Source organism: Chiloscyllium plagiosum, chromosome 39 (assembly GCF_004010195.1).
Source record: "Chiloscyllium plagiosum isolate BGI_BamShark_2017 chromosome 39, ASM401019v2, whole genome shotgun sequence".
NCBI lineage: Eukaryota > Metazoa > Chordata > Chondrichthyes > Orectolobiformes > Hemiscylliidae > Chiloscyllium > Chiloscyllium plagiosum.
The window spans coordinates 26,822,086-26,833,582 of NC_057748.1; the positions used below are offsets into that span (position 1 = coordinate 26,822,086).

Here is an 11,497-nt window from a genome sequence, read left to right on the forward strand (position 1 = left end):
ACTCCAGTGTCCAGAGTTGAAAAATGTGGTGCTGGAAAAACACAGCAGGCCAGGCAGCATCCGAGGAGCAGGAGAATCGACGTTTCGGGCATAAGCCCTTCTTTAGGAATGAAGAAGGGCTTATGCCCGAAACGTCGATTCTCCTGCTCCTCGGATGCTGCCTGGCCTGCTGTGTTTTTCCAGCACCACATTTTTCAACTCTGGACACTGGAGTGTCAGAGGCTGAGGGGTGACCTTATAAAATCATCAGGGACATGGGTAAGGTGAATGGCGGGTGTTTTCCCCCTGGGTAGGGGGGATTTCAAGAATAGGGGGCATATCTTCAAGGTGAGAGGCGATAGATGTAAAAAATCCATAAGGGACAGTGTTTTTTTTTACACAGCGTAGTTCATGTGTGGAATGAATCTCCTGAGGAAGTGAGTACAGTTACATTTAAAAGTCATTTGGCCTAAGTCCATGAATAGGAAGGCTTGGAGGGGTACTGGCCAGGTGCAGGCAGGTGGGACTAGGTCAGTTTGGGATTATGGTCGGCATGGGCCGAAGGGTCTGTTTCTGTGATGTGTGACTCAAAAACTGCACCTTCCTGCCTCGTCCCTGAATTCCCAGCAATCTGTCCACTTCCCGACCTTGGGTGTAGTGAGTGACTTGGTGTTAGTTGGGCTGGACAGTATTGAAGGATCACGTGCCCCTCTGAGAGCAGGGATGTCTACTCCCTTTTCTGCCAGCACACCGTGTCCTGGACTCGCCACCCTACTGCCTCTCAGCACTTAAACCCTGCCCAGATGTGAAAGAATGTCTCTCGTCTCAATGGGGTTGTCCTTTCTTCTGAGCACCAGGAAATATGGGTGTATTGGTGCCCATGAGTACACTGGAGGTCCTTTGTGACTGGTGGGCACTGCCAGAGCTGGTGTGCATCATCGGTTCCAGAAAGGACATCTTAATTTAGTGTCATTGCTTTCATCTCTTGGCAACAAAAGCTAACCTTCCATTTGCTGTTCCAGCATACAAATGCCACCTTGTAAGCTACCTGCTGGGTGAGAGGTTGATCGAGGGACTGTACACTGGCTGGCGGGAGTCCTTGGCTGTCCATAAGTGCTCATCGTTTCACAGAGAAATGGATTCCTTGTTGCCGTCTGCATCTCAATCGCGTACACTGTCCCCCATCCCTGACCAGTCCTGGCTCCTCAGTGCCTTTTCCTGTTGTTTGCCTAAGCAGCTGTGTAAACAACGCTTGCGATGAGTGGCAGGTTCCTTGTTGGATGAGACCCAGTAGTTGGTGAGCCACATTGCCAGCCCGTCTGGTGATGACAAGTTGGCTGGTGGTGGAATGGCCAGCGCACACGGGGCTCTTCAGCAAATTGCTGTCCGTCTGATCGTAGATGATGGGTGAGTGAGCTGCCCGTTTGCGAGCAGCCATGTTTGATGCAGGGAGTGGAGGAAGAGTCTCGCCTTTGTCCAATGTCTGTCCTACTGCCTAACCCACCCGGCGCTGTGTTTTTAAACCCCAGGGGTCACGAGCAATACTGGCATGAAGTCTCCGATCACCATCTTCACCACCAAGGTGATGTCAACGGGCACCAACAGCCCCGCCAAGATCATCACCGCTGTGCCAAAGATCAGCGGAGGAACAAGCCAGCAGGGGCTGACACAGGTTAGTGCCCGCAGTGGAACAGAGCAGCTTGGGGTCGTGGGGCCTGCAAGTAGGACGGGGGTGAGTGTGACACGGCTGTGCGCGCACGGTGCAGAATGTGGAAGCTTAAGTTAGAAAGTCGGAACACAAAAGGCCGTCCTACCCATCATTACTCGCTTCAAATGTTATCCAGTTAACCCCACTCCCACACCACTTCACAGCCCCCCACCACGAGGCTTTCTGCTCAGATTCCCTCTGATGGTTTCTGTTGGATCCCCTGCCCTTTCAGGCGGCACCTTCCAGATTCCGTTGGAGCTTATTCTCAAACGCGGTGTTTCCTGCCTTTTCCTTCTCTGTTGCTGGCTCCTCTTCGTGTCCAGTATTCTTCGGTTGGCTGGCCAATGTTTGTCACCCTCCCTGACTGCCCCCTTGATCCGAGAGCCCTGCCGGGGCTGTGTCGGAGGATGGTTGCGAATCGAAGCCTGTCGCTACACTGGGGGAATGACTGATGTCCTCCGAGAAGAGATATCCCTGGGTTTCTCCCAGTGATCAGCAGCGGTCTCTGCTCCTGAGGAGCCTGTAGTTTGTGCCATTGTTATTGCAGTTAAAACGCCACCGGTTTCCCTGGAAAGATTCCTGATGAAGGGCTCTTGCCTGAAACGTTGATTCTCCTGCTCCTCGGATGCTGCCTGACCCTGCTGTGTGTTTCCAGCACCACACTCTCGACTCTGGTAGGATTTGAACCAGTGTCCCCACAGTGTTTCGCCAGCTGTTTTTAAAAACCCACCTCCTGGCTGTACTCCAAGGAGAACAGTTCCCACGGCTGCGGCTCCCACTTCGGCTCACGCTCTAACCCACCCCCCCCCCCCTCGAACTCTCACTGCTGACGGTGCATCGCGTCCCCAATCATTCCCCAGCTCCTCCCCCCGTCCTTCCTTGCTCCCAAGAAATGACGTTTGTCCTGCATCCCACGATTGGATTGTATCAGCCGTCGCGTGATATTGAGGGCCCAGTGTGCGAACGCCATCAAACAATTCCCCCTCCCCAACACCCCCAGGTCATCGCTTTGCAACATCCTCCAGATTTCTGCCCCTCCAACAGCCTCATTCCCGCGGGGTGGGTGGGGTTTGAGGGGAATTGTACCGGCATGTTTAACAGTGGACTGGATATGTAGGGGGTGGGTCGGGGGACTGGATACAAGCGCTGGGGGGTGGGGGAGGGAGACGTGTGTGGGGCACGCTGTCCTGTACACTGTCACTGTTTACAGAATCTGAAAGTAACCCGCTTGCTCGTGGGCACAGAGCTTCCTGACAGCTTGTGTTCACACCAGCTTGTGTTCCAAAGGCCAGTGAGGGAGAACGGTGGTCACGGTGGTGGCGGGTGGGGTGTGTTCACGTCAGCGGGGCCGAATGGCCTGTTCCTGCCTCATGATCGAGTCGACCAAGTGACAGCTGTGGAGAAAGGCGCCTGTCAGGCTCCCCTCCCCCCCACCCCTCCTGCCTCCAGATTGTTACAGGCAAGAGGCTTGGACACATTCCTTGCATTTGTCGCGTACAGGTCCCAGTGTGTGAGCATCTGGTGTTGGTGTGTGCAGTTTGTCCCTGAGCCCAGGGCTGGCAGTGTATGGTCAGTACCCCGCCATGATCTGGGGTACACAGCGTGGGATTCCGGCTGGTTCCCAGAAGGATGGGTTGGTGCACTCTGCTCCTCCTGTATGGGAGGGGGCAATGGGAGAGGGGGTCGCTGGTTTCTGTGTGCACTGATCTAGCCACGTGCTTTTTTTTTTGCTCAGGTATTACTAAAGGGAGCCCCGGGGCAACCGGGAACCATTCTGCGCACCGTCCCGGTCAGCGGTATGCGGTTAGTGACACCGGTATCGGTCTCGGCAGTGAAACCAGCTGTCACCACGCTGGTAGTTAAGAGCACGACGGGTAGGTGTCCCCGCGGCATACAGACCCCACATCGCGCGGTATCGAGGGCGTCCATCCTCCCGCTAACTGCAGGAACGTTCACATTCCAGGTGTGACCACCTTGGGCACGGTGACGGGCTCTCTCGGAGGGGCTGCTGGCGTGGGCGCCCCCACCAGCCTGGGCACCTTCTCCAGCCAGCTGATCAACTCGGCGGTCATCACCGTGTCGGCCGCTCAGTCCGGCCTCGCCACGGCCAGCACGCCAACCGTCGCCATGCAGGTAACTCCGAGTCTCTGCTCTGTCTGCACTGTCCGGAGGCGGGCGGGGTCTGAAACGCTCCACTTCGGCGGGGGATGTGGAATTGCTGCCTGGTGTGAGCATGGAGAGACCGTGAGGGCTGCACGACGCTGCAGTGCAGAGGCATCTGGGTAACCCAGGATAGGAATCTGAAGGAGTGAGTACATCGATGTAGAGAGTGATGACTGAGACATAAAGAAAAGTTGGTCTTCGTCGCAAGACGCTTGGAATATATCAGTCAGAGAGTCTTGTCCCAACCACACGGGGGTAGGTGAGGCCAGAGTCCCTCCCTAACAGCTCCGTGGCTGTCCTTCAACCCCAGAAAACGCAGAGGCTCACCCCCCCCCGCCACCCACCCCCACCTTCTCAAGGGGCAGTTAGGGACAGCCAGTAACCGCTGACCCAGCCAGCGGTACCCACGTTCCATGAGTGAATGGAGAACAGTACCAGGAGCACTGTGTTCCCTGGGGAGAAGGGGGTCTGTCTTCCGGAGAGAGGGTGAGCAGCTTGGACCAGTCCCCGTCAGAGTTTGGAAGACCGAGAGGATGATGGCATCGCAGAAGCTGAGGTGGGTGGGCAGCGTGGGGTTGGGGATTGACAGGCTGGAGGCTGAGAGGATGGGTCCCCCTGTGGTAAGGTCTGCACCGAGGAGGGAGAGGGGACAGTGAATGCCTTTGCAATTTTTATTCCCCAGTGAGGTGCGCGTCTCCCCAACCAACCTTCGAGATTTAGTGAAGGGAACTCTCGTCGTGTTTAATTCCATCTCTGTTTCTCTCTGTCTGCGTGTCTCTCTCCCCCCCTGCTCCCTTCCTTGCCTCCACCTCCCCTTCTTGCATTCTCTTCTCTTTCCCCGTCCTTACCTCCCCCCCCCTCTCTCTCTCTCTCACCACCCCCACCCCCAGGCTGCGTCAGAAGCCACACGAGTCACATTAATTGCTGCGCCCACCGGGGTGGAGACGTCATCAATCCAGGAGTTGCCCGTCACCATCCTTGCCTCCCCTACAATGGAGCAGCCCTCACTGGTGCACGTGCCTGAGAGCGGGCAGACTGAGGGCCAGGCGTCCGGGAGCCCGCCCTTGGTTTGCTCCAACCCTCCCCACGAGACGTCCGAGACCAACACCACCAATACTGCCACGACAGTCACTGCCAACATGGGCGCCAACCAGGGTAAGCGCAGGGCGGCTCGGAGACCTGGGCTGGGAAACGTCGGAGCCGTCTTTCCGCCAGCTCGTGGCTGCGGGATTTCTCACGCTCCCGAATAACCTCCCCCCTCCTCTGACTCTTCCCGCAGTCCAGCCTCCGCCCACCAACGCGCAGGGCCTCCCGGAGACAGTGCACGGGGAGACCGCGACAGCGGGCACAACCAACACGGCAACCACGGTGTCTGCAGCACAGACCGGGGCTAACACCACGGTGACACAATCTACTCCAGCTCCCGGGCCCTCCATCCCGGTAAGTGAGCGTATGGCAACAGGGTTTCCGGTCACCAAAACAATCCGTGACGTCGCGTCAGGGTCTGGTAGTCAGCGGGAGTACGGTGTTAAACATTAGCCATGGATACCACCCCCTGTGCCCATCACAAACCTTTTATAGGGTATTGATGACTCACTCCTAAATTGAGATGTTACCTGCTTCAACGGCTAACACCAGTTTAAATTGACCACATTGAGATGATGAGGCAGCTCTTGTTTGATGGTGTTACTGAACCAGCTATCTGCATCAGGTTCTAAGGTTTAATCGAGAGAAACGAACCATCAAACTACTCAGCTGCCACTGTATTGCATCTGCCAGGCGATTCTTATTGTTACCGGAGAAGAATGAGTACAGGTTTATTTAGTGTAACCTAAAGAACTTGAGCAGATTGAGAGTAAAGATCCCCCATCAAACACTCCCAGGGACAGGGACAGCACGGGGTTAGAGACGGAGTAAAACTCCCTCTACACTGTCCCCCATCAAACACTCCCAGGGACAGGAATAGCACGGGGTTAGAGACGGAGTAAAACTCCCTCTACACTGTCCCCCATCAAACACTCCCAGGGACAGCACGGGGTTAGAGACGGAGTAAAGCTCCCTCTACACTGTCCCCCATCAAACACTCCCAGGGACAGGGACTGCACGGGGTTAGATACAGAGTAAAGCTCCCTCTACACTGCCCTCTCCAGGTTCTTTTGTGCTGTGAGCTGGGGTTATGTCGATGGATTTGTGATATTGATGGGACTCGCTCCTGCCTCTCCTCTCGCTGCAGGGCGTGGCGAGGATATCGGAAGGCACAGACGTCACAACGTCGACGGAACAGCCCAGCCCCTCGACCGGCGAACAGCCTCTGGCCCCAGACCCAGTCTCTGGCCCCCAGTCGGCTCCAGGGGAGAAGGCAGTGCCGCCTGGCTCAACGGCAGAGAGCGGGCCCCCACTGCAGACCGGCGAGGGCACAGCAACCGAACAGCTGGCACCCCCCCAGGAGCTGATGGCGGACGCGGTGACAGGGCTGACTCCAGAAGAGCTGGCAGTCACAGCAGCTGCAGAGGCAGCCGAGCAGGCAGCTGTCTCCCAGGAGGTGCAGGCCCTTGCCCTCCAGGCTGTACTGCAGGCTGCCCAGCAGGCTGCGATGGGTAGGTACGACGAGACCCTCCCCCAATCCCCGGACCTGTCCTGTATTGCATTCAGCACTGACCCTCCGGCAGTGCGGCGCTCCCTCGGCGCTGGCCCACCGGCAGTGCGGCGCTCCCTCGGCGCTGGCCCACCGGCAGTGCGGCGCTCCCTCGGCGCTGGCCCACCGGCAGTGCGGCGCTCCCTCGGCGCTGGCCCACCGGCAGTGCGGCGCTCCCTCGGCGCTGGCCCACCGGCAGTGCGGCGCTCCCTCGGCGCTGGCCCACCGGCAGTGCGGCGCTCCCTCGGCGCTGGCCCACCGGCAGTGCGGCGCTCCCTCGGCGCTGGCCCACCGGCAGTGCGGCGCTCCCTCGGCGCTGGCCCACCGGCAGTGCGGCGCTCCCTCGGCGCTGGCCCACCGGCAGTGCGGCGCTCCCTCGGCGCTGGCCCACCGGCAGTGCGGCGCTCCCTCGGCGCTGGCCCACCGGCAGTGCGGCGCTCCCTCGGCGCTGGCCCACCGGCAGTGCGGCGCTCCCTCGGCGCTGGCCCACCGGCAGTGCGGCGCTCCCTCGGCGCTGGCCCACCGGCAGTGCGGCGCTCCCTCGGCGCTGGCCCACCGGCAGTGCGGCGCTCCCTCGGCGCTGGCCCACCGGCCGGGCGGCGCTCCCTCGGCGCTGGCCCTCCGGCCGGGCGGCGCTCCCTCGGCGCTGGCCCTCCGGTGGGCGGCGCTCCCTCGGCGCTGGCCCTCCGGCCGGGCGGCGCTGGCCCTCGTTCTATTGGCTGCTGGTTACATGAGGCATTAGCATGATAACGGTATGGGTGGAAATCCATTACGTTGCAATACTTCTTTTGTAAGCAGTGCTGACGTGTGCTGGGCTGGTTTAGGAAGGAACATTTGTATTTCCCTTCCAGTCTGCCGCTGTGTTCGCTTCTTTATCTGTCTGCTTTGTCCACCCTCTCCCTTCCAGGTTCCGGGGAAACGATGGAGATGCCAGATGCGAAGCAGCAACCGGCCGAGACGGATTTGGCCCAGCTGAGTGCAGTGCCCAGCGATGCCCAGCAGGCAGCGCTCCCACTGGCCGTGCTGGCTCAGCATGATCTGGCAGTCCTGGTACAACAGCAGCAGCCGCAGCAGCAACAGCAGCCACAGCAGCTCCTGTCAGCCGGGCCCAGTCAGCCCCAGCTACCCACTGAAGCCCTGGCACCCGCAGACAGCCTCAACGACCCCTCCAGCGAGACCAACGGGCTTGGCGAGCTGGCGGTGCCCACCGTCAATGTTGGCACCCACCCGCTCCTCCCCCCAACCACCACAGAGGGTACGTGTCCGCTGCGACTAACTGATTCTCCTGTTGCCTCTGCCGAGGGTAAATGCTGCCATCTTTACCCCGGGTAGGGCCTAGCGCTACAGCCACAGTGAGAGGCTGGATAGGCTGGGGCTGTTTTCCCTGGAGCATCAGAGGCTTGAGGGGTAACCTTACAGAGGTTTGTTAAATCATGACGGTGGTGGGGGCATGGATAGGGTAAATAGACAAGGTCTTTTCCCCCTGGGGTGGAGGGGGGGGGAGATCCAGAACTAGAGGGGCATAGGTTTAAGGTGAGATGGGGAAAGATTTAAAAGGGACCCATGGTGCAACGTTTTCATGCATAGGGTGGTGCGTGTATGGAACGAGCTGCCAGAGGAAATGGTGGAGGCTGGTACAATTACAATGTTTAAAAGGCATCTGGCTGGCGGACATGGATAGGAAGGGTTTAGAGGGATATAGGCCAAATGCTGACAAGTGGGGCTAGATTAGGTTAGGTTAGGATATCCGGGTTGGCATGGAGGAGTTGGGCCGAATGATCTGTTTCCGTGCTGTCTGACTTAGGCCAGGGTTTAGTCTGTGGCAACAAATGTGGCGTTCCTGTTGAAGATTGTGTTATGTGGAAGGGTGTGGATAGGCAGGATCTGGGGAGGCGGGGAGATCTGATCGAGCTGTACAAAGCCACAAGACGCAAAGAGGGAGTATAGTATTCTACCCCCCCCACCCCACCCAACAACCACTCAATGGCAGGCGTGTCTTCACACCAGACCGCTTAAGCTGAAGATGAGGAGAAAGTGATCGAGGGGAGTTCTGAGCCAGAGGGTGGTAGAAATATGGAATGTGCAGCCTGAGGGGTGGGTGGAGGGGAGTACTCACGCAACATTTAAACAGCATCGGGATGAGCATTTAAAATGTCAGGGCACGGAAGGTTGTGCACAGAGTGTGGGTAAACCCAATTATTGCAGTTAGGTGTTTCTTGGTCAGCAGGGATGTGGTGGACCGAAGGGCCTGTTTTGTATGTTGTATCACTCCGGCCCTATGGGACGCGGAATGTGCAGCCTGAGGGGTGGGTGGAGGGGAGTACTCTCGCAACATTTAAACAGCATCGGGATGAGCATTTAAAAGGCCAGGGCACGGAAGGTTGTGCACCGAGTGTGGGTAAACCCAATTATTGCAGTTAGGTGTTTCTTGGTCAGCAGGGGTGTGGTGGACCGAAGGGCCTGTTTTGTATGTTGTATCACTCCGGCCCTATGGGACGCTCCCCGGGGAGTTGGCATCCATGGATTTGGTTTTGGTTTTAGGGAGGGGTGGGGGCTGTGCGAGCCACTTGACTCACCCTCTGGTCCCCTCGCCCACAGGCCTGGCACCGTCCAGCTCTCTCGCCTCTCCGCAGCCGGTCTCAGCGGCGAGCCCCAGCAAGCTGCAGGCGGCTGCGACCCTCGCCGAGGTCGCCAACGGGATTGAACCCTCGACCACGGTAAGCTGCTCGCGGGGGTGGGGGGGGGGGGGGCAGGGGGGGCGCGACAGCACTTTGGATTTCTGGCATGCAGTGCGGCCACGCCTGATCCTGTTGGGGGCTCTCGAAGCAACGTCGAGAGCAGTTTGACCTTATTGTTCACGGGGCTGGTGAAGGTCGCTGACTGTCTCGTTGCATTTTACCCCATTGGACAGTTTTGCCTCTCTGTCTCTTTCTTTGCGTTTTCCTGAAAGCCGTTGCTTTTCCTGTTTTATATTACCAGCAAGCACAGGTGACCCTTTCCCAAATCAGCGGGCGACACCAAACCTGGAAGCAATGCCAGGCTGGTTTAAAACTACAGTAGGCTGGCGAGGAATCTGAAGTGGGCTGGTGGGTGGCAGTGCAGAGACAAGTACCAGGGGTGTGTGGCCGGACGAGAATGGAGATTGTGTATAAAACGAAAAGAAAAGAGGGTGACACTCTGTAACGATGGTGCAAGAGCAGAGAGAGAGAGACCAGTGTGCGCTTAAGGCAATAAAGTTGGAAGAGAGGGCAGTACATAAAACATAGAGTACCTTGGGCCTTACTCTCGAGGGTGAAAGTGAGGACTGCAGATGCCGAAGATCAGAGTAGAGAGTGTGGTGCTGGAAAAGTACAGCAGGTCAGGCAGCATCCGAGGAGCAGAAGAGTCGATGTTTTGGGCATAAACCCTTCTTGGGGCGTGGAGTGCAGGAGCAAGGAGGTGATGTTGAACCTATCCAGACACACTTGTTAGACATCAGCTGAAGTATTGTGTACAGGCACTGGGCACCGCGCTTTCGAAAGGTGGTGTAACTATTGAAGAGAGTGTGGAATTGGTCTGCGAGAACGGGCGCGGGGGTGAGACGGTTTAGTGATGAGAGACCAGGGAAGTTAGGACCGTTCTCAGAGGAGATTTGACAGGAGTGCTCAAAGTTCATGAGGGGGCTACATGGAGAATGCTGTGAGAATCTCTGCCCTTTCACAGGACGGTCCTGGACTCTGATAGAAGGAAAATGTGAGTGGGATTAAAATTTGCTCCAAGAAAGCCACAAATTCCTTTCCTTGAGATCCGCTACTAACCTGTTTCCCCAGCCCACCTGCAAATTGAAGTCCCCCTGTGATTATTGTAATAGTGCCTTTCTTTCATTCCTTTTTGATCTCCTGATTTATTTTCTGCCCCACACCCTGAGTATTGCTGGGAAACCTGTCCATAACTCCCATTATCGTGTGGCCCCACACAGATTCTCCACCTTTCAGCTCTACGTCATTTTTTGTTATTGAGTTAATTTTAGTTCTTATTAACAAGACAACCCTGCCCCATCGATAGGACATGTATCCTTGGACATTTAGATCCCAGCCCTGAACCCCTGGTGCCCAGGTCTCTTTAATACCCACAACATCGTCCCTGTCATTAGTTCCTATCACCAATCAGCTTATGATTTCCCTGGGATGTCACTGTTTTGTACTGGGCGCCTGATTCTGTGCTTCAGTTTATCCTGTTTTTTAAAAAAAAACCTACAAACCATTAGCCAGGGAAGAGCAAGCAAAAAGCATCTCATCCCCTTTACACTGAATTCCCACATTTCCTCAAAATTCTCTAAATGATATACTCACCCTGACCGTGCGAAGCATACAGATCCCTCAAGGCCATTAGCACTTTCCGGGATGACTTGAAATGGTTCCACTTGATCTGGGTGGGGGTCAGCTTTTACCACCCGCCCTGATTGCCCCCTCAAGAAGGTGGTGAACTGCTTTCCCAAACCACCACAGTCCATGTGGCGTAGCAGTTACAACGGGTGTTCCACCCATTGGAGCTAAAGGGGCGAGCATTATCGTTCCACCCGAGGATGGTGCATGTCTGTGAGTCAGGGGATCTTGCAGGGGGTGGTGGTGTTCCCCCTGTGTCTGCTGGCACTGCCCCATCCTCCAGGGGGTAGAAGCTGGTGGGTTTGGAAGGTGCTGTCAGAGGAGCCTCGGTGAGTCACAGCAGTGCATCTTGTAGACTGTGTCACAAAGCTGGTCCCTTGTTTTTTTCTAAAAGCTGTTCCTTGGCTCAAGGCGACTCTGTCCTTGATTTTTTTCAGAGGGGTAATACACCAGGCCGGGCTCCCATCAGTCTGGTTTGGTACAGGGATGGAAAGGAGTTTGAGAGGCCTTTTGTTTCAATGTAAACAGATGAGACTTCAGATCGTGTTTTAGAAGTGACCTGTATAATGAAAGGGGAGCGGTCAGCTCTCTAGCTGAGCAGTTTTAGTTCAGTCTTGAACTGGATGGACGTTCAACATGGAGCCGTGT

General features: G+C 56.7%; 1 protein-coding gene across 1 annotated transcript in view; it reads left to right on the forward strand.

Moving 5' to 3' along the window:
• Positions 1-11,497, forward strand: part of LOC122542048 (host cell factor 1-like) — a gene marked incomplete at its 5' end in the record, with an annotated part of 48,311 nt that overhangs the window by 24,333 nt on the left and 12,481 nt on the right. Inside the window, 8 exons of the mRNA XM_043679336.1 lie at positions 1,502-1,651; positions 3,423-3,561; positions 3,651-3,820; positions 4,741-5,005; positions 5,130-5,290; positions 6,084-6,447; positions 7,393-7,740; positions 9,084-9,202. Coding sequence (XP_043535271.1) covers positions 1,502-1,651; positions 3,423-3,561; positions 3,651-3,820; positions 4,741-5,005; positions 5,130-5,290; positions 6,084-6,447; positions 7,393-7,740; positions 9,084-9,202 — 1,716 coding nt within the window. The remainder of the gene's footprint in view (positions 1-1,501; positions 1,652-3,422; positions 3,562-3,650; positions 3,821-4,740; positions 5,006-5,129; positions 5,291-6,083; positions 6,448-7,392; positions 7,741-9,083; positions 9,203-11,497) is intronic.